The 27,881-nt window shown below is 40.5% G+C and overlaps 9 protein-coding genes across 9 annotated transcripts; 1 reads left to right on the top strand and 8 right to left on the bottom strand.

Annotated features, from left to right (window-relative positions):
- Window positions 1-4,135: 4,135 nt before the first annotated feature.
- LOC6569728 (vesicle-fusing ATPase 2) lies at window positions 4,136-7,192 on the bottom strand. Its single transcript, XM_001996002.3, has 2 exons — window positions 6,962-7,192; window positions 4,136-6,808 (listed from the first exon to the last, which is right to left on the bottom strand). Exons 1-2 carry the CDS (start codon window positions 7,069-7,071, stop codon window positions 4,666-4,668), a joined length of 2,253 nt encoding a protein of 750 aa, XP_001996038.1. The 5' UTR covers window positions 7,072-7,192; the 3' UTR covers window positions 4,136-4,665.
- A 216-nt stretch (window positions 7,193-7,408) lies between these two features.
- On the bottom strand, window positions 7,409-8,863 carry LOC6569729 (tRNA:m(4)X modification enzyme TRM13 homolog). The gene has a single exon (XM_001996003.3). It carries the CDS (start codon window positions 8,755-8,757, stop codon window positions 7,423-7,425), a length of 1,335 nt encoding a protein of 444 aa, XP_001996039.2. The 5' UTR covers window positions 8,758-8,863; the 3' UTR covers window positions 7,409-7,422.
- A 237-nt stretch (window positions 8,864-9,100) lies between these two features.
- Window positions 9,101-9,815, top strand: LOC6569730 (probable small nuclear ribonucleoprotein Sm D2). Its single transcript, XM_032741508.1, has 2 exons — window positions 9,101-9,249; window positions 9,349-9,815. Coding segments are annotated over exons 1-2 (360 nt in total). The 5' UTR covers window positions 9,101-9,247; the 3' UTR covers window positions 9,707-9,815.
- LOC6569731 (protein D2) lies at window positions 9,788-10,807 on the bottom strand. The gene is made up of 2 exons (XM_001996005.3): window positions 10,608-10,807; window positions 9,788-10,311 (listed from the first exon to the last, which is right to left on the bottom strand). The coding sequence occupies exons 1-2, from the start codon at window positions 10,734-10,736 to the stop codon at window positions 9,832-9,834; spliced, it is 609 nt and encodes a 202-aa protein (XP_001996041.1). The 5' UTR covers window positions 10,737-10,807; the 3' UTR covers window positions 9,788-9,831.
- A 122-nt stretch (window positions 10,808-10,929) lies between these two features.
- On the bottom strand, window positions 10,930-11,685 carry LOC6569732 (phosphatidylethanolamine-binding protein homolog F40A3.3). The gene is made up of 2 exons (XM_001996006.3): window positions 11,556-11,685; window positions 10,930-11,495 (listed from the first exon to the last, which is right to left on the bottom strand). The coding sequence occupies exons 1-2, from the start codon at window positions 11,634-11,636 to the stop codon at window positions 11,016-11,018; spliced, it is 561 nt and encodes a 186-aa protein (XP_001996042.1). The 5' UTR covers window positions 11,637-11,685; the 3' UTR covers window positions 10,930-11,015.
- Window positions 11,686-12,756: 1,071 nt separating this feature from the next.
- LOC6569733 (protein D3) lies at window positions 12,757-13,628 on the bottom strand. Its single transcript, XM_001996007.2, has 2 exons — window positions 13,444-13,628; window positions 12,757-13,379 (listed from the first exon to the last, which is right to left on the bottom strand). The coding sequence occupies exons 1-2, from the start codon at window positions 13,609-13,611 to the stop codon at window positions 12,876-12,878; spliced, it is 672 nt and encodes a 223-aa protein (XP_001996043.1). The 5' UTR covers window positions 13,612-13,628; the 3' UTR covers window positions 12,757-12,875.
- A 2,483-nt stretch (window positions 13,629-16,111) lies between these two features.
- On the bottom strand, window positions 16,112-17,024 carry LOC6569734. Its single transcript, XM_001996008.3, has 2 exons — window positions 16,622-17,024; window positions 16,112-16,551 (listed from the first exon to the last, which is right to left on the bottom strand). The coding sequence occupies exons 1-2, from the start codon at window positions 17,022-17,024 to the stop codon at window positions 16,112-16,114; spliced, it is 843 nt and encodes a 280-aa protein (XP_001996044.1).
- Window positions 17,025-20,212: 3,188 nt separating this feature from the next.
- LOC6569735 lies at window positions 20,213-21,529 on the bottom strand. Its single transcript, XM_001996009.2, has 4 exons — window positions 21,335-21,529; window positions 20,985-21,258; window positions 20,739-20,920; window positions 20,213-20,395 (listed from the first exon to the last, which is right to left on the bottom strand). The coding sequence occupies exons 1-4, from the start codon at window positions 21,527-21,529 to the stop codon at window positions 20,258-20,260; spliced, it is 789 nt and encodes a 262-aa protein (XP_001996045.1). The 3' UTR covers window positions 20,213-20,257.
- A 2,700-nt stretch (window positions 21,530-24,229) lies between these two features.
- Window positions 24,230-25,646, bottom strand: LOC6569736. The gene is made up of 2 exons (XM_001996010.2): window positions 25,073-25,646; window positions 24,230-25,004 (listed from the first exon to the last, which is right to left on the bottom strand). Exons 1-2 carry the CDS (start codon window positions 25,527-25,529, stop codon window positions 24,505-24,507), a joined length of 957 nt encoding a protein of 318 aa, XP_001996046.1. The 5' UTR covers window positions 25,530-25,646; the 3' UTR covers window positions 24,230-24,504.
- Window positions 25,647-27,881: the final 2,235 nt, after the last annotated feature.

Genomic DNA, 27,881 nt, shown 5'->3' with positions numbered 1-27,881 from the left:
ATTTAGATAACTCCAAAAATTATGGAAATGGCGTGTGTAGAGTAAGAAAACTCCAGAGCACATTGGGGAAAACTGCTCGGCAATAAGTAGACTGAGACTCGCTCAGTTATGGGCCTTCAATCTCAACGCTTAACGCTGGAGATCTCTGAAACCAGACACAATCCTCGCATTCCAGCCTTGAAAGGACTGAAGCGGTATTAGCAGTGAGATGCACAATATATCCAAGTGATTACAGTGCACAGACTCCATAATAAAATTAAAATGAAGAAACTAATTTTTAGATGCATCCACTTAAATTGCTTGAAATATGCCTAGTAAAATATCTTCCTCAAATAAAAGAAGTGTGTGACTAAAATAATTACTAAAAATAGATTGCATCGTTTTGACTGTTTCAGAAACAAGGCAAAATAGTGTTTACCGACAGGACAAAAATGGAATGCCACAGAAAAATGCAACAAAAAATAATTTAAAATCAAAAGCCCAATGAGAGTTGCAGAACAGTCTGGAATCATCTCAGCAATTTCTCCGGGTCATGATGAAAATCCATAGCGATACGAGCGCTTTAGATCCGGTGAGAAAAAGCGAGAGGGAGAGAGAGAGAGAGAGAGGGAGAGGGAGGGAGGGAGAGGCGCAGAGGTGATAACTTCCATTTGAAAGAAAGCAGTGAGAGCAGCAGCAGCAAGAGCAGCATCAGCAGCAGCAGCAGCAGCAGCAGCAGCCGAGACCAGAAACCTGAACCACATGACAGACCCAGACCTCAGCGCAGTTTGCCCCTGTTACACTCAGCTGCCCCCAAACAGCTCCAACCCCTCCATCTGCTTCTTCTTCTTGTCTTTTTTTTTCATTCCAGTAGCGCCAGCAACGTGCGACGTCAGCGACAGCGTGCGAAAGTGAAATCGAACCTTTTGCTGCCGGCGTTTGCGCTTTTGACAACAACAACAACAACAGCAGCAACAACAGCAGCAACAACAACAACAACAACGAGAAGCGCAGCCGGTTTGCAAGTGTTATCGTGGAAAGAGTGGGGGGTGGTTGGGGGAAGTCGGCTTTGGCTTTGACTGTTGCTTTAGCTTTAGCATTACATTTAGCCACAGCTGACAAGTGCGCCAACATCAACAGCACCCAACATCTCCCCCTCCCCCTACCCCACAGCCTCACCCACAATTAATAATAACAAAAATACACGCACGCCAGCGATTGCAACTCTTTTTTTGTTGTTTTTTTTTCTTTTTGTAAAAGTTTCGCATTTTATTTTTAAAAGAGGCTATATGAAAATTTCATTTGGCTTTGCGCTTTTTCTGTTTTTGCTTTTGCTTTTATTTTATTTTTTCATTTTTTGGGTGCCCCCGGTCACTGAACTTTGTCCGACTGGACTTTCGTCATGAAAATTTGCATACTTTGCCAGATGACGCGGCACACGAGTTACACTTGAATTGGGTGCTGGGTGCTGGGTGCTGGGATATGGGTGTTGGGTGATGGGTTTTATTTTGGGTGCTCTTTACTTGAACATGGGCGTAGCCAAAAGGGCCAGTTGTCGGCAAGCCGCAACTCTGGTCAAATATTTTTATAATTCGCTATAAAGAAAATATATTTCTAGATTATTATAATTTGTGTGCTGTAGCTTGCTTGTATATTGTATTTAAATATTGTTTCTTCTTAGTTGGCATTATAAGTTAGACTATGTCAATCACTAAAATACTTGACATTGCATTGCCTGCCATTAAAGTTTTGTATACTGGATGGAATAATAGAAGTTTTGTGACTTGGACAGGTTGAATTGATAATAGTTGGCTGTTAGGATGCCAAGCGAATCGCTTCGTATATCCATTGCTAAGCCTTGCTCATTTTTCTACAATTTAACTTCTTCATGTATATCCTGATTTTTGTTGAGCAAATAGACTTTTGAAGCTTGTGCTGAGACCATGTTTTTACTTACAGGCTCTTGTATAGCAGAAGTTGGTTCCCTAGCTTTAGCTAAGATTTTCTTTTGATATCCTAAAATGCTTTGTTTTCTCAAATGAATTCTAATCTAAACTCTACATTTATCAGATGAGACTGTCAAGAGATTTAATTGTTACCAGACAGGTATAGAAGCATTGCTTAGACAAGCCAGTGCATTTTTGTACATCTTTTAGTAGTACTGATATTAATTGGATTGAAGGAGTCTTACTCATTACTAAATTTAATTAAATTTGCACAACTAACATTTATCAATATTATTTTATATTCATATTTGGCTACATCTTTTCTCATCCATAGCTACGTCAATGTTTCTTATAATTTTCATATAATTTATATGTGAGGCGACAAAAATCAATCAATTGACGCTTATCACGAGCAGCGTTTGCAGTGGTTGGCAGTCTTTAATTGCATTTGGCAGACATTGCAGTGCGCCTAATTGTGGCGTTCTAGTGTAAGATTGTCGCTAGTTAATTAAGTAGTTCTGCATCTTGGGTAAAAATATGCAGTTTTAATGAGTTAATAAACACCATGCTGGCATGCAGCTGGCAAAAGTCGAGCCGTTATTGACGTTGGCTAGGATTCCTTAGATAAGCTGGCGCTCAACTGATCCACATACATATAAAATAGACATATATATAATATATACACATATTTATGTATATAAATATGTATATTCAGATGTGTAATATGGTCCGCAGAGAGCGTCGAATGGGCGTCGTGCGCAATTAGCTACTTATATCAATTACAACACATAAATAAGAAATCTACATACATTACGTAGTATAAGACTCGCTTTCAATGTTTACATTATAAATCATTTATTCAAATTACATATTAAAGCTGCCTCTGATTGATTATAAAAATAACTGACCATACTCGTACTCGTACTCGTATTTGTATTTGTATTCGTATGTATATAAATATATATCCAGAGTGGATCCAGTGTGGCGAGTCTGTTAGTCGCCCCATAACGGCGACTCGAACAGCTGATCGACAACGTCTGGAATTGGGGCTCTGATTAGCAGCGGTCTAAGATTGGCGCCCGAGTCAAGTTCAAGAATGCCAAGAGACGTACCTTTTCAAATTTATTCATTAGCATATATTTCTTAGATACATTGCCACACATACATACATACGTTCATGCATATAATATTAACACATTTGAGTAACTTTATAAATGCATTATGTCATTTGGAAACTTTTTTATTAACTTGTTGGTTGCAAGTTCTTTCAAACAAAGCACGAATATATATTTTCATAAGTTATACATTTTTTAAATTAGCTTTGTACTAAAAATAAATAGAACAATTTTTACAGTTTTTTTTTTACATAAATTCTTTATAAATGACAAATATTTTAACTTTTTCGTGCATTTTGCAAAATGTCGATTGAAATCCTTGAGAGTAATTTACTTTGTTTCCATTTTGTTAATAATTTTAAATATATTTTTGTAAACTTTTTATAAACATGTTATTGCATTATTTTGCTTGCCTTTGTTTGTTTTCTTTTTTCATAAGTTATTTTTAATTTTCTTTTAATTTGTATAGAGGGCTCGAATTGTTTAGGATACATTCTTAATATTTGCACACAAATAGGAAATATCCGAAACCGAGCATTTTAATTTAGATTTCCACAATTGAAAATTGAAAACTTATAAAAAAAACATGCATAATCCTTAAATCAAAATTTCTTAATACTTTGAAGTTTAAATTGCAAATTAAAAAATTATATTAAAGCATCATTTTATTTTATATTTTCGTTGAACAATTTTTAGTCTTTAGCCCATAAAAGTATGCTTTATTCTCTCTAACAACACTCTGATCCTAATCACATAAAATACCATGCATTATTTATTTGTGTACAAATTTGAACACCTCATTTGACTTTGTAATACAAAATATGTGGAATGTATTTGGCATGACTCAATTCTCAGCCTGAACTTCTCTTAAAATGTAGTCTACTTTTGTGCGGTGCAGCATAGTTAGTTTGTAAAATGGCCGCAATTTCTCTCTGGCGGCGCTAGAGTATATCAAAAATTACAAAATTTGGGCACGATAAATAATCTGCAAAGTTCGATCAAAAAACCATTTTGATAGACATTAAAAATGTAGTATAAGTTGATTACACACATGTATATATATGTATATTAGGTTAAGTCATCCAAAAATTGTTGTTGCTATATGTGTTTCTTTATAATCCTTTTACTTCTTCTTCTTTGAACTAGACAGCGAGGCATTTGGGGATTATCCATGCTTTTAAGGACATATAAATTGAATATACAACAAATACACAGCGATATAATATATAGGTTTCCATATCGGATAAATCAAATATAGCTACAAGGTTATTTAACTAACTAATATTCACGAATATGCCAAGGGCATTGACAAGGATTCGACAAGGCTCAACATGGACATGGTCGTCGTGGTTGGAGGGGGATTCGCATGGAATGTTGCATAAACTAGGCTATATATATATATGTAGATATATATATATATAGAATTGTTCTATGTTATTGGTCGGTTTGTGTTGTGGTTTCGATGAGCTTTTTCTTGGTATAATTGTAGAATGTTTTACAAATCTGTATTTTGAGCTAATTCGTTGGTGGTTGGTTGCTTGTTGGTGGTTGGCGTTGGTGGTGGTGGCTCAGAAAGCATCGTTAAGCTCCACAATTGACATTCTCAATTCGAGAAGACTCGTTAGCTACTGCGTTCTCGCCAGCATCTCCAATCCGCCCTCCTCCTCCATTTTGCTGAGGAACTTGATGACACGATATTGTGGCTCCGATTGCCGCACCATATCGATCAGCGCCAGCAGCTTCTTGATGCCAATCCAAACCCGCTTGCCAGCCATTTTCCTCGCAATGCTCTGCAGCTCGTCGGCACCAAACACATCCGAGTCATCGAGCACGGCCAGCACATGCTCGGCACTGGATAAATTCGAGACGTGCAACACGGATGTGAAGGCGGACAGCATTTCCATTTCCTCGAGCACCTCACGTCGGCTGGAGGTGCACAGGACGAGCAGTTTGCGACCCTTGGGCGGCTGTTTCTTGAGCAGCACGAGCAGTGCTTGCAGCGTCAGGTTGGAGTAGCGCGGCCCAATCGGTCCATAATCGAGCAGACGCTCCACATTATCCACAACGATGCAGCTGAGCGAGGAGCGATATGCATCATCGAAGATCTTGCGTATGTGCAGACATTTGGCGGACTCAGTGAAGCCAACCATATCCTCCGGTGAGCACACCTTGACGAATGGGAAATCACTCATCTTGGCCAGATTGGCGGCCAGCGCCGATTTACCAGAGTTGGGTGCACCCTCGATCAGCACAGAGACGAGGCCGGAACTCTCTGTGGCCTTTGCCTGTTGCACAAACAGCATGCCATCCTCGAGAACGCTCGTCACCGGCTGTCCCCAGTTGATGACGCCACGCGCCAACATATTCTCAATCATCTCCTGGGCGGCACCAAACGCGGGCTTTATATCATTCTCCAGCGCATGCATAAAATCGGAACGGGTCACCTTCAGTTTCTCCATGGCCTCGGGATCAACATGCACTTTGGCATCCGCCTTGATCAGACGATTCATCGCCGTGGATTGGGCAGCACGGACGAGACCCTCCAGTTCGGCACCGCTAAAGTTCTTGGTGCAGGCGGCGATCTCTTTGTTGTCCACATCGCTGGCAATCTTGTTGAATTCACGCATTCGTTTCGTGTGTATGTTCAGGATCTGGACGCGTCCCTGCTCATTGGGCAGACTGATCTCCATTTGGACTTCAAGGCGGCCCGGTCGCAGAAGAGCCTCATCGATCATATCCCGTCGATTGGTCATGCCAATGACCAGTATATTATTCAGCTGCTCCACGCCGTCAATTTTCGCCAGCAGCTGATTGACGACAGTGTCGTGGACGCCACTATTGCCAGCCACAGAGCCACGCGCCTTGCATATCGCATCGATCTCATCGAAGATGATGATGTGCAGACCACTATTCGGGCCTAGTCGCTTCTCCTCCTCCTCGGCATCGGCGAACAGGCGACGAATATTCGCCTCGGATTCACCCACATATTTGTCCAATATTTGCGGACCGTTGACAATCTTCGGTTCCCGGGCATTGAGCATGGTGCCAATCTGGCGGGCCATCAGAGTTTTACCAGTGCCTGGTGGTCCATAGAGGAGGATGCCTTTGACATGCTTGATGCCCAACTGCTCGACAAGTTCGGGAGGAAAGACGCGCGAGGCGAACGCACGTCGAAAGATCGCATTGAATTCGTTGTCCAAGCCACCGATGCCCATTTTACCGAAATCCCAATCGGGATTTATGATCGATTGGCGTGTGATTTTGCCCTTGGATCTGCCCTGCAGATTCAGAACCGAATTCTCGGCCTTCTCGAATTGGACGACCGTGTTGCCGAGCAGGCGACCAAAGCGCACATTACGCGACTTTGGCTCCTTGCCATCGCCCACTGTGCGGGGATCGACAGCCTCTAGCGATTTGACGGCGAGTCCCAGCAATTTCTTGTCCTTGAAGTGAAAGACGAGTGTTTGGCCGACTGTTAAGGCCATGCCAGCGAATTGCATAATGAACTCCTTGGCCATTTCATCGGAATCGTAGGGCTCCTGGGTGATTGTCTTCTTTTGCAGAAAATCCGTCTCGAAGGCGACGGATGTGATGATGTCCGAGCTGGCATCGAATCGATACGGACGCACATCGATCTCCTGATTGATTGACAACGTTGCCCACTTGCGCTGCACCAGCGAGAAACCCACATGTCCACGTGGCAGCTCCCCAATCTTCTCCAGCGCAAATATATAATGCTGTCCCGGTCCCGGTGAGATGTCCGCATATCTATTGACGAATCAGTAAAATATATGCAATTAAATTAGTCACTCCACAATGAGACAGACGCCCCCACACATTTCGAGTTGGCGTCATTTCAAATACAAACAAAAAACAAAAAACGAACAGCAAAACAAAAAAAAAGCTAAATAAAAAACTGACTTGACTTCTTCGGTGAAATCAGCAATGTTGACAATTGCCTTGTTCGTCAGCGACAGTTCGTCTGTCGGGCATTTGATGGCCTTCATTTTGTGCGCCATTTCACCAGCCATTGTTGCGTGCACAAATTATTTCAAATTAAATTTTCCAACTGCAATTTTATATTAAATAGACGAAATTGTTCTTTTTTTCTTTTCTACCCAAAGCTGACTGATTCACCCACACAGCTGTTCACAGTGCACTGCAGCCCTGGCAGCAGAAAACCGCAAATATTTGGAGTACACACTGGCAGCATTAAACAGCTGTTCGACATAAATAACAAAATTTGAAAATGAATCAATTTTGATATGATCTTTTAAACGGATTAAAGGGAATATATAGAAGCAGTGTAATGAATCTGTACAATTATATATATTCATTATTTAAGGCAGCAATAATTCATCTCCAAAGTCAAGTAAGCAAAATCAGCTTTTATTTAAATTGCACTTAGTGTTTTCCCGCTTTGCCAAAAGGACAACATTTTCTAAAGTTACTTCTCGGGGCACATAGAATTTCAAGGATGCCTCGTAGCCATGTGCCTTGAGATGCTCCAGACGGCCTTGGTCCAGGACACGCTTGCACTGATAGCCAATTGTTTCACGCTCCTCGCGACTCAATCGCTGCGTGGCTTCCACTTGGGGCAGCTGCTCTTCCTCCTCCTCCCTGGATTGCTCCTCCTTGGCCTCGGCGATGGCTTTGCGACGCTCACGACTCAAACCGCTGCCACAAACCGCCCAGCTGACCATCTTAGCAATTATGGTGAATTCTCGGCGGGAGATTCCCGCAGCCTGCAGCCACAACTTGCCCACGTAGGAGCGCCAGGAGCAGCGATGATGACAGCACAACGCAATTAAAATGTAGTTGGTGTGGCATGCCACATCACCAAGTATGCAACGTATTGTCAAATCTGTGGCTGCGCCACACAGATGCTTCGATAGCGCTACATGGCGCTGGGTGCGTTGCAATTCGGGCAGCTGGGTAAGATTTAGGTCAGCGATATCGGCGCGAATGCGTTGCACCTGCTGCTTGTTGGTCAGCTTGTTGTCCTTCTTGTGGCGCAGCGACAGGCGATCCACGAGCACCACCTGAGAATGCTTCAGTTGCTGTGATTCCAACGCCGTCGCCAAATAAAAAGCCAATTGTCCTTTGCCAGCACCAAATTCTATGTAGCTGGTATGCTCCGCTAGCTGCTTGTCCCGCTCGAGTATGCCCAGCAGTGCGGATGTCTGCACGAGATGTTTGCGTGCCTCCGGCCCGTATTCCTTGTGGCTCAGCGGCTCCTCGAGGGAAGGATGCTCCAACTGCAGTTGCTCAATATTGCCCGCAATGTGCGTGTCATAAAGATGCTTTACTTTCTTTATAACGCCATAAAACTCGGCATCCTCAAGCTCATGCAGCTTGAGCTCCAGTTCAGTCTCCAACTGAGCCTCCAGCTCCTCGCCAGCATTGATATCCTTCACCAAATAGGGAAAATTGCTGCTCTGATCTCTGGCATTGCAAATGCTCAAGTGTTTGGCTAGCTTTCGCTTGAATACCGTATGTTTGGGGTCCAGTGGGCAGGGTATTCTCTCCGTTTGGGGATCGTCTTCCGGGGATTTCTCTCCTGGCTGCTGGTGAGCTCCACAAAATAAACTCTCCTTGTTTGGCGTCATTTTGCAATAGCGTTTCTTCCGCTGTACCCAATGGGCACAGTGGTCGACTGCTGGCATCACCATCTCCTTGTCGGCCGTCATCTTGGCTTGCTTCGCGGCACTTGCCATGTGCAGCAGGCAGCGGTTAATCCTGCACGTGCCTTTTGTTTATATTAAAATCGAGTTAAGAATATCAAGCAACTGCAGTGTGATCAGAGGAGTAAATCATGAAAATACAAAAAAATACTGAAACAATAAATTACAACTTGCTCTCAACCATATGCAGCAGCTGATCTCACTGCTTATAATGTTATTATAAACCTTATAATAAATTAAAATTCATGTTCATTTATTTATTCCGTTTAGCAGCCTTTTTTTCTTGCTACTAAGTATAAAAGATTTTAATAATTGTATTTTTAGCTAAATGGCAGCACCGCATCACGCAAACAATTGCGTCGCCTATCGATAGTGGCATCTTATCGATAGTTGCCGCATCTCCTCGCAAAACACGGAAAAAAGCCGCGAGGCGCAAACGTTTCTCGTCCATAAGCATTTAGTAAATAAATAAAGTCTAACACTTATCAACTCATAAAAACAGAACTAAGACAAACACTGCAACATGTAAGTAAACAAGAATAAAGGCCCTGCTGCAACATGTGTACTGCCGGCACGCCCATTGTTGTAGTTGCACACAATTCACAGCTAGTTTTTTTTTTGCAGGGCTCTCGTCAAACCAAAATCAGAGTTGACACCCGAGGAGCTGGCACGTCAGGAGGAGGAGGAGTTCAACACTGGTCCGCTATCAGTGCTCACACAGTCCGTGAAGAATAATACGCAAGTGTTGATCAACTGTCGCAACAACAAAAAACTGCTGGGCCGTGTAAAAGCCTTCGATCGCCATTGCAACATGGTGTTGGAGAACGTCAAGGAGATGTGGACGGAACTGCCGCGCACCGGCAAGGGCAAGAAGAAGGTGAAACCGGTCAACAAGGATCGCTTCATATCGAAAATGTTCCTGCGCGGCGATTCAGTGATTCTCGTCCTGCGCAATCCGCTCGCCACCGCAGCGGGCAAGTAGTTGTAATCAAATAAAAAATAAATAAATAATACAAAAAAAAAACCCTCAAAATTAAAAAGTGAAGAAAAAACCCACAAAGAATAAAAACCAAATTGTAATTTTGCATAAATTCACAAATGTAAAACTTAATTCTCGGACAGCTGCTGGTGCAAAATGGGCACATAATCATCATATTCCGCCTGGTAGAATGTGCCAGCGACGACCTCGCCCAACTGATGATGCTCGGCAAATTTGGCCACATGGAATTTGGGTCGACTGCGACGGGATTTGTTGCTGACGCGAGTACCTTCAAACTGCAGCTTGCCCGGCTGCTTGTAGAGGAGCAAAACATATCGATGGAGTCCCGTATCCTTGGGCGGACCCGAGCCCACATAGTCGGCAAGGACCTCGCCACTGGCCACATCGTTGCCGGGTATATTGACAACAACCCAATGCTTGAACTCACGGAACTTGGGCTCAGCGCGACTGGGCGCATCCGGATCGGTCATGATGAGCGAATAGTATTCATCTGGCTGCGCTTCCCACTCGACCAAGGGTTGTGACTTCACCTGTGTGGGTGTGAGCACCACGCCCTCCTTGGCAACGAGTCCATTCTCATAGGTGACCTTTGAACGGAAAGTTTTTATTTTTTTGTTAGCGTTTTTAGGTTTATTTTTTGTATACCCTTTCATAGGGTTTTTTAACTTTGGAGGGAAAGTGTGTAGTGTATTGAAGGAGACAGCTCAAGGAACATATAGTGTATATATTCTTGATTCTATATAGTCTATATACGAGATTTCAGATATAATCAATCAGTGCATAATCACTTTTAGCTGCAAGTCAGTTGAATTCCCTTCGGTGAGGGTATTTAAACCTAGGCTTTTCCAGTCTATCTCTTATTTCTGCTCTCTCTTTTTCTTACCTTAAGCAACTGGCTTGGGGCATGTGGCACCACATCGGGCACAACGCCATGCGCCTTGAATGAGTCCTCGACTGAGTTGGATTCCACTGCTGCCAGAATGCAGGCAATCAGCACCGATTGAAATAACATGTCAATTGTGTAATTGAATTCAGAAAACTTTTGCCAAACAATCTGAACTGTTCGCTGGTAAAATTTGCTGGCAACTAAAACTAGTTTGTTGTGACGCAGCGTATTTAAATAGTTGACGCTGGCAGCTGCTTGCTGCTGCTGTGCGAAAACGTTGCGGGAAATATTTTTAATAACACTCGTTTTTTTTGTTCAATATATTGCAAATTGCATTTACTAATTTATCAATTCAAGTCTAAATCAATTATCATGAATATTATTGTTGTTGTTTATTTGGTTTTTTCACTTGCCAGACAGCTGCTTGTACAATGTGGGCACATAATCGTCCCATTGTGCTTGAAAGAAATTGCCGGCCACGGGATTGCCCAGCTTGTATTTGGCCACAAATTTCTCAGTGCTGAATTTGCCGCGTTTGTCGCCGCTTGTCTTCGGAATGTGCGGCTCATTGCAGGACAGTTTCTGGGACTGTTTGTATACCAGGAAAACGTAGCGATGCAGGCCGGTGCCCTGTGGTGGACCCGCACCCACGAAAGCGCTGAGCACATCACCTTTGTCCACCTGAGTGCCAGGCACATTGACGACCAGCCAATGATGCCACTCACGAAACTTGGGCTCCTTGCGACTGGGCGCATCGGGATCTGTAAGGATCACGGCATACAGAGCATTCTCCTCCGTTTCCCATTCAAGCCGTGGATTATTCTTCACCTGAGTGGGCGTCAACTCATTGCCGCTGTTCACCTCCACACCGGACGCATAGGTGACCTATTTAAGTGGCATGCAGCTGATGCAGTTCAGATGTGTTAAGGATAATGGGATGCGTACCTTTAAGAGTTTCGCTGGTGCCACTTGCAGTATGTCCGGTATGATCTTGTGCTTCTTAAAGCTCTCCGAAATATCAGCCATAATTATAAGAATATTTATCGAGGATGTCTGTAGTCTGAGGTATTCGAAAACGAACAAATTCCAAAGCTGTGCTGATCAAATTACTTGGAATCGAAGAGAACTCGATTATCATATAAGACCTAAGAACAACTGATAAATATATTATTCTAGTTTTGTTGACAAAATTTTTTCATTTTGACTGTTGCTTGTGCCTATATATTTTACTCGCATAGTTGAAATTAAAGTTTGTAGAATCAGTTTCATTATTGTATATTTAATAAAGATACGGATTATTGCATCGATGATTTAAACTCCCACCAGACAAAGCAAAAAGCATCTGCCATCCTTTTCACTCTCAGCAAATCACACAATTCAAAAACACATTCATCTTTAAGCTGGTACCCCAAAATAGCCCATGTCACTCAGCGTAGCTTATATAATTACAGCATGCTGAAGCAAAAATCAAGTATGATGTTATTCACAAGCCCCAACTGAAACCAGCGACTTGCGACGAGCATGTGCAAAGATGTGTGTATATACACTATTATTCAGAGATATCAGTGAGGTTCAGACTATATAAAGAAATTTACACTCCCTTCGATTCTCATGCGTTCCCTTTCTCTCATATCCACGCGCTTATTATGCACAATTTTGTGCTATAACTTGGATGACTTGTATGCATTTGATCAATAATAGTTCAGGGAATATTATATATATAATTTGACATACAACATTACGAAGATTACCATTATCGGAAATCGATTTAAATCGATATTCGCGAAACGGGGCAGTTATCGATCAAATAAAAGATACTTGATGTGCTTGTGATATCCGAGAACTTATTTGCCAAACTTAAAGTTTATTAATCTCATTGTTCTGATCAAGAATGTATATGCTGCATGTCCTGTAATCAGAACTAGCTGTTGCACATAATAATTAAGCATTCCAAAAACCAAACCTGACTGGAATCAGTCTTAGTTGAGTTGGCTATTCCATAGATTCTTTAAATAAACAACTTTGAAATCGATTTAAAAAAACTTTTCAAGGTTTACTGCTTAAATTGTTATACAGCCGGTTTAGGTAAACTTTCACTTCAGACATAATATATTTTCAAAGTGGAAGATTTGGAAATAAGCTGGAATCGAAGTTTAGCTTTAATTTTATTTATGCATTTCTTTGGCAATCCAAAAACCGGCCAACAAATTAGCTTGTTCACTCTTTGACTTTTTTTTTTTGTTGCTGTGGAGTTTAGATGATTACCTAAAGCGATAGAGTCTGTCCCTGACCTCCCTGAATGTTGGCCTTGTTCAGCACTGGCACATCTTTGCTCCACTCGCTGGTGAAAAAGTTGCCAGCCAGTGGATGACCAAGTTTATATTTTTCTGCAAACGATTTGGTGCTGAAGTTCATCCTGTTCTCTTCGCTGTGCCGGGGCACGGGCTTAAAATCGAACTTCAGATGATCCGTTTGCTTGTAGAGCAAAAAGGCGTAACGATGCAGTCCACTGTCTTTGGGTGGCGTGGCACCCATATATGCAACACGGACATCGCCCATGCTCAACTGATTACCGGGTATGTTGAGGACGAGCCAATGCAGATACTCCTTGAACTTTGGATTCTTGCGATCCGGTGCATCCGGATCGGTCATCAGCAGCGTATAGTAGTTCTCCTCGCTAGATACCCATTTGACTTTGGGTTCATCCCGCACCTGCATCGGCTGGAGCTGAATACCACGATCGGCTTTTATCTGGCCCGGATAGGTCACCTATTGCCGTACAAGGGAAATCGACTTGTGACTCATTGAAAATAATCTTGAGTGTTGCACTTACATTGAGAAACTCCTGCGGACCCAGATCTAAAAGATCAGGTATAAGATCCAAGTGCCTAAAGAACTTGCTAACTTCCGTTTCCTTTGGATCAGTGCCACTGGACAGGCACAGACCTAAATTGAGCAAGAGCCCAATGCACAGCAATCGGTAGGAATTGGTTAGCAACATGATTTATACGATTTAAGCAGCGATTTGAACACACTGTCGTCTGCTTGGCTCCAACAGCGCTTTAAGTAGCTCGTGCCCAGACTGGAGCAGAAAAACCGGCTGTCTGGGTGGGTCTAGGTCTGGTGGCCAGTTTTAGCCAAGTTTGTCTTTTGCTAAAACAGCTGTCTTATACGCTAATTTGCCAATGGCAGAAAGGTATATGCGTTTGCTAGCGACTTGAAAGTTGGAAGATATTTGTATGTCTTTCTCTTTGTATAAGCGTCGCACAAAGTGTTAAGATTGATAAGACTCGAACTACTTCCGTGAATAAGTCGATCAAATCCAAATATTTTAAACAACCGCTGGTCTAAATTCAAATGCATACGAAATAAATCACAATCGATTTGCCAACATTTCTCAGTTGCTCTTACACGGGTTGTTAGAGTATCAAGCAGTTGTTAGAGTATCAAAAGGCTTCACCTTTTTACTTGTTTTGCTTTAGCTTTCATAGCTATCATAGCTGAAAGTCCAATTAGATTAGAACACTGCTGCTGCTACCCTTCCATCTATTGTCACCCTACCTTGTTCAGTCCATTTGCAAAACGCTTTTCACATGCATCTACTCAATTTATGCTGCTCGGAATTCGCGTGACTGGCCCAAAAGGAACGTGAATGTTATGAATGTTAAAAAGCAGTTAGTAGCCAATTTAGGTGTAATTGAATTAGAGTACAGGAAATTGCTGCTAACTACAAAGCATGCAAATCAGGCATTATGACAAATAGCAATTATAGATAATATCTCAATGGGCCCTGTTTGTATTGTGCTTGATTTTAGCGTTAAGTTTATAAAATGAATTTAACTCTTTTGCACATGGTCATTAAAAACAATCTACACAAAGGCTATGATATTCAGAACTTGGCCTTGAAAAAATGTAAAGTGGTTAAAATTAAGCTGAACACTTGTTTTTTTCAAAAAGTTGAGAGTACTTTAAAGCGTAAAATATTTCAAAATAAATCAACGCTTTAGCTTTCATGATCAAATGTACGTTACCCTATATTACTTTAATTATAATATTAAAAAAAAAACAATTAAGTATATGCCTAGTAAGTACAAAAAAATGTTGTAAAAGTGCTTAAAGAAACCAAGAAGTTTGTTGATATAGTTCCAGAAAGAACTAATTGGAAGAAGGAGGAAGCCATTCCATTTTTCATAAGAATGCTTGAAGAATGTCAGATTGAAATTGAGGTTCTGTAATCATTTATAAAATGATTATGTACAAATAATGATTGTCTATAGGGTCATACATTTGTTGATGTGAACTAATACTCTGTTTCACTTCGCCCTACTGTGTATGCTATGTAAGATTAAATGCACAATCTGCTGAGACCTTTTTTCTATTCTTCATGTATGCCAAATAATCTAATCAAATATTTTGCTGTGGGAGAAATTCAATCAAGGAAAACTTCAAAAACAACAACTTAGTAAAAGTCCTCTCCAAGGCTTCTTATTCGCTGACTCTCTTTTTGCTATCGACGCAGAAAACCGAATTCAATTATTTTCACTTTGCAGCAACTTTAGAAAATTTAGAAAGCATCGCAGTGCATCTAAAACAATAACAACTAATAAAAAAAAGCGCGGAGTTTTGGGTTTTATTTATTTATTGTTTTTTTTTTGTTGCAAAGACAACAATTTAGCTTGAACTTGCACAGAAACAAATATTGACAATTATCCGAGATTCCATTAAATTGTATTGCAAGCTGCGTGGATTGTGGATTAAACAGATTAGATTTTCAAAAGCCAGGGTTTTGGGGTCATGGTTTGACTTTAAGATTAATACTTAAGGAATTGCCTTCTGGCTATTTATTTAAGGATATTTATGTTAAAATTATACCCTCAAAAGTGCTTCCCAAGGCAATAACTATATCAATGATGGCTGAAACAAATAATATTAATAAATATTAACATATCTTTAGAACTTTTGCTCACAACAATATGATTCACAATAGCTGCAACAGAGTAAGAACCCATAGAATATTTAAGCATAGTTAATTAATTGTTAAGCAACAAGTTAGTTAGTTTGGTTAAGTGGAAAAGCACTATTATTATATAGAAAAATTAGAAAAACAATGTTTAAATTCATTTAATTTTAATTTTGGAATTTGTAATAAATTAAATAAATAATATTTCATTTAAGTTGCTTGATTTTTGGTCGTTTTCTGTGGAAGAGTGGAAGATGTGAGGGAAAATGCATAGAAATGGAGAATAAAGCAGTAGTAAAAGGAAGTCGATAGGGAAGAAGATGCAGAGTGTAAAGTGTGGGAAGTAATAGAATGGCTAAAAGTCGAGCGTACTTAAAACTTAACAAACTAATATTATGGCCTAGGCATGTTCCGGTTCCATTTGGTCTGCTTACTCAAAGTGCCACGCCCCCTCAGAGATATGTCAGATATGTATGAGGAGAGCTATGGCACTCAGTTCCTTGGTATGTACATTTTAACAGCGGCAGTTTTTATCCTAGATCTAAGAGGAGGAGCTGTAGCTGGATGAGCTGCCACTCGATGGGGAGCCCGACGACGAGCTGTACGACGAGGAGCTGCTGGGGTGATAGGAGCTATAGGCCACATTCTGTGAGTCCCAACGCGCATATGGACCACCGCTCATGGGCTCCCAGCTGCTGGGATCGTACGAGGAGGCCGTGGTACTGGGCACACCATATTCAGCTTGTGGCATTGGTGGTGGCATTGGGACCATGTTCATCTTCATGCCACCCAATTTCTGGACCAGATTGTAGATGAGGAAACCGAGCACCAGCTTAATGGCAATCTTGGACAGGATCAGGGCCTTGGTCGCCTTCAAACTGACCAGAGCCAGAAGAATGGGCATGATAACCTTCAGCTTGAACTTCATGAGCAGCAGCAGAGGCAGGAAGAGCTTATCCTTGTTCTTCTTCTCAGCGCGACCTAAACTTGCCGATTGAGAATTGTGATTAGAATTGTTTTAATACAGATTGGGTGTTGATCTTTTACACACCTTCCTCCTTGGGCAGTTCCAGATCGAAGCCACGATCAGCACGATAGGTCATCACGGAGCTGGAGAAGAAAGTCTCCGGCAGTTGGACGCGCAGCTCGTTGGAGCGCAGAATCCTTGCGAGACGATCGACGATGACCTTATCGATGACATCATCGTTGTAGGCACGACCGCTGACCTCCTCCTCAACGTTGGCAACGGTGTCCAGATACGTGAGCACCTTCTCCTTCAGGCAATGCATGGCATTGGCATGGAAGCACTTATCCACAATCGTTGAGATCAGCTCATCGGAGCTGTGAATCCGTGGAGTGACCGCATTATCTATGGCAGCACCTTGCACCGATGATGACGCCGCCAGCAGCAGCACGCAACCGAACGCGACGAAGGATGTGTAACGGTATGCCATCTTTTAATTATCTATATAAATATTTATATATATATATATATATCTATGTCTAATTAAACACTTGTTCAATGCACTACCAGAGCGCGTAATGGGTGTTCACTGCGATGCCGTTGCGACGACAATGTTGAACAATTGTGCGAGTACTCACGATTTTATACTGCCGCTCCTCGGAGCGCCCCAAAGAGACTACTGCATTGCAAGAGTGCCCATTGTTGCTGTTGTTGTTGTTGTTGGTTTTTTTTTTTTTTTTTTTTTGGAGCGCACTACAACAACAACAACAATATTGTTTCTTTTTGGACAGCTACGAATTGAGTGACGAAAGCCACATGGCCGAACCTTAGCCAAACTACTCCAAAGTTTTTCATCGACTTTTGATATCTGGGTTGCCCCCGCAGTCCGCTTCGACTAGCTTGCAAGCTTTCTCGCTTTCCATATCGGCACTGGCTGCCGCCCCACCCTCTGTGGACTCCCCCACACTCGAGCAGTGGTCAAAGTTGCATTTATCGAGGTGCCCGATGAAAATAACTTTTGTTTCCCCCAATTAGTATGCGAGCCCTCAACTCTTACGTACCCAGCCACAAGAAAGCCGAGACCCAAGACGGACCCAACACCAGACCCGGGTCCAGGGCACGTATTGTGTCAAATTTTTCGATACAAGAAATTCAGTACGGAACTGGAGTCTACGCTTTGGTATTGGACATTGATGCGGATTAAGCCATTTGATATTTTCGTTCGTAGTATGTACATATATGTATATATGCGGAACTGTTTGTTCAGTTTCCGCAGCACAGTTCAGTTATTATTATTTCGTTCGTTTTCTGGGATTACGAAATCGATTTTTGTTTCTTTGCTGCCATATATTCCATTCGACACGCTTCCATAAACTGGGTTAATCAGATGTTGAGTTAATCAAATGTAGGTCAACAAAAATGAAGGAGTCGGCAAATCAGTTGTTGATATTTGTCAGTAGTACACATGTCCATTTTTGTTTTCATTCGATATACAGGCTTGTTGACAGGACTGCAGTCAATATTTACCAGTAGGCACGTCAAGCACTTAACTCAATCGTTCAGTTAATTAAGAATAAAATTGATTTGATGTAACGATTGATAAGCAATAATAATTAAATAATGTTTGACATCCTCAGATATATAACTAAAACTATATACATAGGAATCAACTTAATCGAATACATGTTTTATCATTTGGCATTGGATTTAATATACATAAGTAAATAATTAATTTTTGTTTTCCTAAAATATTTATTAAAAGTAATTGTTTGTTGTTGGTGACCTCGTTTTATTGTTTTCAAAATTATATATTAATATATTATATATATTTAAAATTTATGTTTATTGGTCAATTATACAGATCTGCAATAGTACATAAAATTCCAGTTTAATAGTATAAATTAAGGAGATCCTGATGTGCCCTTCTTCCTCAAAGAAACACTTATTTAATGATAACATATTTTTAAACAAAAAGTATTTTTATAATTGATAACAATAGTTAAATTAAAATCAATGTTGATAGTTCTTAACTTATACGTAAACTATTGTAAATAATAGATATTGAAGTGGACAGAAATATAGACACTTATTTTTTTTACCCATCCTCAAATTATAAATGATTACGTTTATGTAAATATTTACGGTATTCTAATATTTCGCAGGGCGTGTTTCTAAGTGTGTCATCAGAGAGGAAGCAAACGGAATGTGAAATTAAATATGAATTAAATATGATTTCAGTGTTCAGCATTAAATTATTTTTCTTGCAGCGTTGGCATGCGGCATTCTCACGTTTGCGAAAATGTTGGTTTATGAATGAAATTAAACATCATACAAATATTCTCATTATTTTTTATTATATTAAGTATTAAGAGAGATATTTACACCAACTATTAATATCTCACTGTGAAATAATCTTGAACAGGTAGCCTAAAATCAAATCTTTGCCAATTGTTGACAACACTTGCGGATTACCCAACTGATCATCTGAATAATGCAACATGTGTCGTCGTTGTTATATTGTCGTCACACGATCTGTTATCACCCAATAAAAGAAATTGTCAACATATATATCACAGACGCCACACTTTACTTAATGCGTGCCAAAATTAAACCAAAAAAAAATAAACTTAAAAAAAAAGATATAAACAAAATGAAAATCGTAAACATGCAATCAATTTCCATATGCTGGTGTGACGACTGTGCAACGTCCTCCTGAATGCCAAAACGTTATGAAAGCGACGGGGCGCGCTGGGGCAGCTGGCCAAGTGCCTCACAACTATACCAATGCCACGTTTGATAAACTTGTCACTGAATTCTTGCAGCTGGTCCCATTTGTGCAGCATTGGAAGCGCTTTATTGACCATAAGAATGCTTGTTCACTTTTATTATTTTTCAATGAAATTGAGATGCCATCGTCTCGATGCAAAATGGCGGCACAAGCATTTCCAGCAATTGAGCAAAGGGTGTGTTGAGTTGAGGGTCCTTGGCTTGTGGTCACTTGTCGCTCAGTTGGCCAGATAAAATGGCTCGCCTATCAACGGTTAAAGCCCTGGCCAAAAGGAATGCTTTAAAGACTTTCACTTTCGGCGCGTGGTCGGTGGACAACAACAAAGAGCCGCATAACTTTCGCGCAAGTGAAAATAAGAAACTTAAAAATTAAAATTAAAGACAGTAGCTCATCATTTTAATCGACCCATCCAAAAAACGAAACCGTCACTGCTCTTTCCCCCACCAGCATTCCACAGAAACGCATTTGACTGGAATGTTTAATTAGTTGGTAGCGCCGAAGCATATGAAGCTAATTAAATTTTTGGCTAATTAGGACGGCAACAGTGTTTTGACTATACATAATTTAAGCGCAGTGAAATTAGGCAGTTTAGTTAATTAACTAAAGCCGTGCATAGGCAGCAACAGTAAGTAGGCTATACTAAATAAATTGAAGACAGTCGAATACTTTAATTTAAATAGGCATTTATTTTGCTTTTGATTTGTATGTTTTCTTTGTTTTGCTCTTTTCAATAAATAAATAAATAAATATTATTATAAATAATGTCTAACGGGATGGGGAGCAGCCTCGCACCATTCGTCCTCTGTTTTGATTCATTTGGAAAAAGGGACGAACCAAGTCACAAACAACTTTTAACAATTAACAAACAATTTGTGCTGTGAGCTCAACTTTTTCTAGGGCTGTTGTGTGGCTTCAGGATTTTTGGGTTTAGATTATTAGACATGGGCCTGATAGGCCAGCTGATGGGCGGCCAATTGGGGATGGGGCTGCTCCACAACAGGCGCACCAAAATTGCGACCATCCCACGGACCGTGGGCGGTAATATGTGCGGTGTGATGATGATCATGAGCAATCTGTGGAGGCAAACAATAAAAATAGGGGTCGGGTGAAAATGAGAAAAAGATAGAGACATTTTTGGCACATTTTGGGGGTTGGCTTTTTAGGAGGTGCTTTTTAGGAGTTGTGGGAGGGTTTTTGGACTCGGAACTTACCCAGCGCGCGCTCGCCCTCACTTTGGGGGTCGAAGAGAGGGGGGAAACAGTATACATACGTGATATGTGTAAAAGTAATTGTTAGAACTCTACCCGTCTGCCCTCCTCAACACACAACTCAACTACAGCACTCACTTAATTACCACAGCCCGCGAATGCCTAAAAGACAATAGAAATGCGGTTTTTAATAGCTGATCGCTCTTACCTTTTTGCACAATTGGAAAATGGCCAAACCAACCGAGACAATAAACGAGAAGAAGCCCAAAGCCAGCGCATTGAATGCCTTTATCTTCAGTATGCCAATTGCCATTGGAATCACGGTGATTGCCTTCAACAAAATGAGCACCAAAATGGGCATGGCCAGTTTGCGTAGACGATGCTTCTTGCCTGAAGTGGAAGGAAGTTGGATGTGAATTTAGTCATTCGATGGCGTTGATTGTCTGGAACCCACCCTTCTTGAAGATGTTGCCCTTCTTACCCCTGGCTTCGATATCGCTGGCATCAGCATCCTCATTATTCAGCTGCAAGTTCAAGCTCAGCTCGTCATTGGCCAGATTACGTGCCGAGACGGTGATCTTGGCATCGGCCATGGGCAGACTCATGCTCACATCGTGCCCCTTGATATAGTTCTCGATGGCATCGAGGAAACCATCGCTGGTGCTGGCGCGTGCCTCGCTAATGGGCGCCACCCGTTGGCCATTGGTGCGAACCTCCAAATTGGAAAGCTGTAAATGGAAAAACGAGATTGAGTTGAGTTTAAATTAAGGTTCATTATTTTTGAAGCAATTATATTATAATCACCTTATAGCTATCTTGGCTCAGCACATTGTCCACAAAACGCATGGCGCGCTCTTTGATGCACGCCATCGAATCTTGGCCGCTGACGCACTTGCTCTGCTCCTCTGCAATCAGCCGTTGCAGCTGCGGCGTGGAGGCGCCATGTGTTGACAGCACTAGGGCTGTAATGCCCACAACCAGAAGGAGCAATTTGGCCATTTTGTTTTTTTGTTTTTCTTTTTGTAAATTGTGCTTTGGTGCTTTGGTCGGAAGACACAACTCGCCTCAATGCTGGCACAATTGAGTTTAATAATCGTTTTTCTATTGTTCACGATTTTTATACTCACCCAATGTTTTAAATGGCGACTGCGGTGCTCTGCCGACTCGTGTCCCCCACTCGGCTTCTTGTCGTACGCAACAACGTACAAAAAAAAAAATTAAAATAAAATAACAAAAAAAATAACAGAAAAACATGGCGGAAGAAGACGTAAATGAAGCAGACACCGAAAGAGGCAGCTCGGCGAGTGCATTGTTGTTGCCTACAAACTTTGTTATTGTTGTTGCTCTTGTTGGCCATTGCCACTTAGTGGATTTTTTCGTGTTGCTGTTATTGTTGTTGTTGTTGTTGGAAGAGCTGGTGTGTGTGCGTGCTTGGGAGTACCACGTGTCGGATACTTAATACGACTTTATTTCGAACGCGTTTGCGACTTGCGTCTGGCGTTTCAGTATTGCGCCAGCATTGCGTTTTATTTTTGTACAAACTTGACTTTGGTAATAAATGCATTTTCCTGTTGGACTCTTTGTAAAAGGTTTGAGTCAAATATAGCTTGAGGAAATTGTCGAAAGAAAACCCTAAAAGAGCTGTGAATGACTTTGGAGGCCATTTGCGGCTTTTTATTAACTTTTGTTTTGGGATAATTACTTTTGAAATTACACATTTTTTCGCCTTCAAAGGTGGAGAGAGAGTGCAGGTAGCTGCAGATGGTAAGCTTGGTACTTAGAAGTATATATATATATATATGTATATATGTGGCAGAAAAATAAATGAATGAGTATAAATGCGAAAATTCATTTTTACGAATATAAATTTTATATTATTATTTAATTTTTTTTGCAAAAGAATTTAAATTTCTTTCTTTAATTTCTTTATAGTTTTCATTTCTTTAATAGTTATTGCTTCTATGAATATCTAAAGGTAAGGTTTATTGGGCATAGACTAATAAGTAACTAATGATATATATGTCTTGCATAAATTAGCTCTTACTTATTGATTACATTATCAAATGGGTTATAGCGATATGATTATTCATTTAGAATTAGAAGACATTTGCCTACGCTTGAAGCATTTCAGTCAGTCACTAATTAAATAAATTTGCACATGACAAAGAAGATTATTTTATCGATTCAAAATATGTATAAACTATGATTGAAATTCTGGTGGATTTAAAATGAAAACCTAACACTCTACTTTGAATTTTTGGGTGGGCTTATAGTAATATGCGATATCTATAAATAACTATGCCACAAGATCAAATAGAAACTTTTGACCGCATGTGGTAAGCAGAAATATAGGCAACATTTTTAATAAGCTGCTCACAGTCATAACCCGTCCAATGGTCTCAGTAAAACTCAACACAAATTGAATGCAACGCATAATTTTATACAACAGCGACATGGAAAATTGTGTAAATCGAGCAATTAGCACACACTGAAAAATCATAATTAATAATTGAAATTGAGTAGACTCTGCGACTAAATTGAGTAACAACAACAACATCAGCTGCATGACAATGATTTAGTAGAAAGTGTTTTTCCTTGCCATATTGAAAGCGAAAGTGGTCGGCCAGTTTCCCCTCAAAAGACACCCTTCCCCACCAAAAATCGCACGTAATCCTCAAGTAAACCTGTAGCCAAAAGACATGCGCTGAATTTCAAAAATACACAAAATATATTCGCAGGGCAGCGTGTGAATTATGAATTTCGTAAATTGATTACGCTTTTTCGGCCTGCCACAAAATGGAAATTGAGCGATTTCAGCATATCTTCTTTTATTTTTTGTTGTCTGTTGATATTTTTAACTCTTTATCGAAGCCAAAGTTTCTCTTGTTCATTTACAATTCAAGTCGCATTTTGGCAGACGCTCCGAAGCCCCGGAACATTTGCCAATGAAATTGGAAAACTTTGTTATATCTGTTTTTTTTTTCTATTATTTTCTTATCCACATTTCAAATTGTTGCGTAGAAACGGGCAACAAGGTAGCACCGTCAAAAAAAGAGTGTGCCTTTAAATATCAATGAAGTGTGTTGTTGTCCAGCAGTTGAAGCCGCACACAAATTTGTTGTTGACACTCCACTTGTCAGTGCCGGGCATTGCTGTTGCCGTTGCTGCCGTTGCTGCTAACGCCATTTTGCATTGTTGCACGTGTTTGTTGTCACTATGGTCGCGGCTGCAACTTTCCCACTTTTGACTTTTATTAAAAACAAGTAAATAAAGAGCGAAATACAAAAATTGCCATGCATTTTTTTTTTTTTTGGGGTTTTTATTTAAATTGCCGTTCCTCTGTATAAATTCCACTTTTTATATATTTAAAAAAGTTGTTATTGAGTGCAAAGGTAATTCTGCCTCAACTCTTGCAATTTATCCAGGTTTGCAGCTTCCATGTGTGTCTAACCCTGACCAAGATTTTCCACCTCATTGAGTCCTTAAGTAGTCTCGATGTGAACAACGCTCGAGTTGAGTAGCTGTTTGGTTTCCTGCAGCAAGGACTAAGTGCTTTAAGGGGTCCCAGACTAATCTTTGCATAAGAAAGTTTGCGCTTAAGCACTCTTAGGTAGAAGCTTGTTACATTTACCTAATTGCTGCTCGTGTGGTCCACTTTGCTACCTCAAACAAAAATAAGTTTGCTATGAATATCTTCAATTAGGCAAAAGGCTTTTGCATGGTTTTATTGCATAAATATTTACAAAAACGACACGAGTGCTACACCTAGCTGGGAAATCCTTTTCCTCTCTGAAATACATTATGTTTTTTTTTTCTAGTTTCATTTTATGGTTGTCACTTTTCTTTTGTTGTATTTGTACAATTCACATAAATATTAAATAATAAAATAAATAAATAAATAAATAAAAACAATACGAAGCACTACTTAAAATCGAGCCAGCAGCATTTTCCATTCAGGTATTGAGTTTTGCATCTTAACGCCTCTTTTGTCCCGCATATGCCATGTCTTGGGCATCCTGTGGCTCTTGGGAGGAGCGTGCCCAGGCATGTGGATCCCAAGCAGGCGCCGGATGTTCCAAATGATCAATATGCTCATAGGGCAAGTCGACATGATGATCAATATGATGATCCAAATGATGATCCAAGTGATGATCCAAATGATGATCCAAATCCAGATGATGATCAATGTGATGGGGCACAATGTGCTCAATGTGATGGGGAACCACATGTTCAATATGATGTGGCACCACATGATCCACATGGGGATAATGCACCACCTCGTAGTTGACAATCTTGGGCTTGGCAATCTTAAAGATGACCAGTGCACCCGAGAGCACCAGCGAGAGCAGACCCAAAGTCATCGCCTTCCAGGTTTTCAGAGCAATCAGACCCAATGCGAGGGGCATGAGGACCGTGGTCTTGAGCTTGAGACCCAACAGGAAAGGCAACACAGCCTTGCGAATCATGCCGCGTCCTGGTAATAGATTGCACAAATTAACACTAGCTCTAAATCGGAAAGAGTTTCAATCACCGGTTACTCACCCTCATTGGCAGCTGTTAGGGGCACAATGCCACCCTGTGTCAGGGGATTCTGGAGCAGATAGTCGGGCACCAGCGAGCGTGCCTCCTCGCTGCGGAAGAACTCCGGCGCCTGAATCCTCAACGCATGACTGCTCAGATAGCTATCGATGTTGTCAAACATCTGCTGCTCAGCACTGTGAGAGCGTCTCTCCGTCTCCGCTTCTGCCACACGTTCACTGGAGGAGGTACGCACAATGGACAAACGTTCTGTCAGCTTTAACTCTGGCTGTTGGACGGCTGCATTGAACCATTGCAGTGCTTTGGGGCGCACACAAGAGATGCTCAGATCCTTGAGACAGCCATGATACATATCCAGCGCCAGCTGGGTGGCCGACTGAGCTTGTGCTTGGGGGCTGGGTGCTGCCTGTGCGACGACCAGCGTCGCCATGGCGCCAATTAGCCAAATGTAGCTCTGCATCCTTGCACACTTTCACTTTGGGGAATAAACGGTTTATGTTTTTGGCCAGTTAGCTGCTGCTGTTGGTGCTTTTGGTGCTGCTCACTGCACACGCGTTGGCGACTCAATGGGTTATGCAAATGTCGGCCGGGTAACGCTTGGTTTTTATACGTCGGTATTTTGTTAATTGAATTGCGTACGCGACTCTTTCGATGGCTTGCTTTGCTGCCCAGGTTTAGCGGACATTGCGTTTTGTTTTGTCAAAGTCATGGAAAGCGCAAGTTGAGCAGTTGAACAGTTGAACAGTTTCACCTGTTTACAAAGTCATGAGCCCCCTACACACTCTGAGAAAAAGTACAACCGGAAATGAATTCCTATCCTTATGTTCAATCAATTTTAGCTTTAATATGTATTAATTACAATTTTTACCTGTCTATTCTTAAATAAGCATGAATTATTCTTGGTTTCACAAACGAACGTCAATTTTGTATCAAAAAGAGCAAACCTTGTTGAACAAATTACAAAATTTCCTTTGAATTATATTAAGTTTTCAATTTAATAGCTCTGAATTTAAGAACCTGAACTCATACTGCAATATCTTTAAGTGTTATTTAAAAGGGTAATAAGTACTAAAATAAAAATTGTAGGCATTCAAAGTAAGTACAAAATGTCTGCACAGTAATTCAGTATCTGATTTAAGATATATTCAAACATATTTGAATATGTAAGCAATTGAATCTTAATTATCGTTCTTACTATTCAATTCTATTCAAATCATTCCATGTTCTAGAGTTTGTTACCTTGACAGAGTTTATTCATGATTTGAGTAACAAGCTCTTAATTATTTTTCTAAGTGTACTGATTCTACGGTTTCCTTATAGGTCTATTGGGTCAGCTGCCTGGGCTTTATGGGCACGCCTCTGTCTAACCATTTGGCTGTCAGTTTGTGTTTTGCTTAATCAGACACTTCTAAGCATAATACTCGGCATTTAATGCCGCACATAATTGAAAGTTATTTTATGGCTTCTTCGCTTCTGCGGAGGAGGTGTCGTAAAACCATCAGTTGCCCGAACTCACATTCAATGTGCGTGCCTGGAAACTCAATTAGAATGCGATTCGATACGATACGATACGAAACAATATAAAGTGGCTTTGACACGATGCATCAATAGAAGGCCACCTGCAAAACTCAACAAATGCATTTGAAGGCGCGGCTTCTGAATTACTTTTCATAGCCAACAAGTTTTAAAGAGCCGGTCATATCTGATTTTCAAATATAACTTTGATTCGGATTGAAGACTAACTGATATGGAATTCAAAATATCGAAGCTACTTTATAAAATTATTCTGCTCTTAAGAATATATATAATATAATACCTATAATAACGATAGGAAAATAGCAATCATCTTTTATTAACATTAAAAGTCCTTAAAAGTCAAAAACAGTCACAGCAGCAGTTTTCTCTTTCTCTTAAATCTGTTCAACAATAAGGTTTATTTATATTTATAAACTAAATTATATTTCCGTCTATCCCATGAAAAATCATATACAGATTAAATACTAAGCCTTAATGATACATGGAATTCTAAGAATTTGGTAACTAAGCGCCATTCACATTAAAGCGCAAGTACTTCAGCCAAGCATCTTAAAGAGCAGACACATATGGATGAAGTAATGAAATCTAATATTTGTACAGTTCTATATTTGGCAAGTGCTCTCAACTATATTTAATATCGTCTCAGACAGACGTACTTCAGCTGAAGCCTACTTCAGACTCGTACAGAGTATGGGTACGTCGGCTATGCCACATATTGCTGCTACTATTTATCAACGGTTTCTTTTGTTTGTTTATTTCTTCTGTACATTTTTGTCATGGGCTTCGTATAACGGAAATATAATCGTAGCCCAAAATTAAGCCAAGCCCATTAGTAGAGGGTTGGGTTGGGGTTGGGGTTGGGGTTGGGCGAGTGGGATTTGCTATTAGCTGGAATGTGTCCGAATGCTTTTACTACTGAGGCATTTAATAAGACATCAACATTTGGCAATTGGTGTTTTGATGTCACTGCTCTCAAATATTTTTCTTTGCTTTTATTTCCGTTTTTATTGTTTGCGTTTTCTTTTTGGCCAAAAGAATTTTTTGCTTCGTTTTTTTTATGAAAGTGAAATTTTTGATTTTTGCGTGTCAGAATATTCATATATTCCTTGCTTTCCAGTCGACTTATTTTCAGACATCAAAGCCCGCACCCAAATTTCAATAGCTCAACCTAATAAATATATTTATGCAAATGAATTCTTTTTAATTTCAACTGTATTCCTAATGCAACAACAATCAGCAAGATGCTCTGCATGCTATCTGTGATGTCATGATTTAT

Source organism: Drosophila grimshawi, unplaced genomic scaffold, assembly GCF_018153295.1.
Source record: "Drosophila grimshawi isolate 15287-2541.00 unplaced genomic scaffold, ASM1815329v1 contig_311, whole genome shotgun sequence".
Lineage (NCBI taxonomy): Eukaryota > Metazoa > Arthropoda > Insecta > Diptera > Drosophilidae > Drosophila > Drosophila grimshawi.
This window is presented reverse-complemented; position numbering and strand designations above follow the sequence as displayed.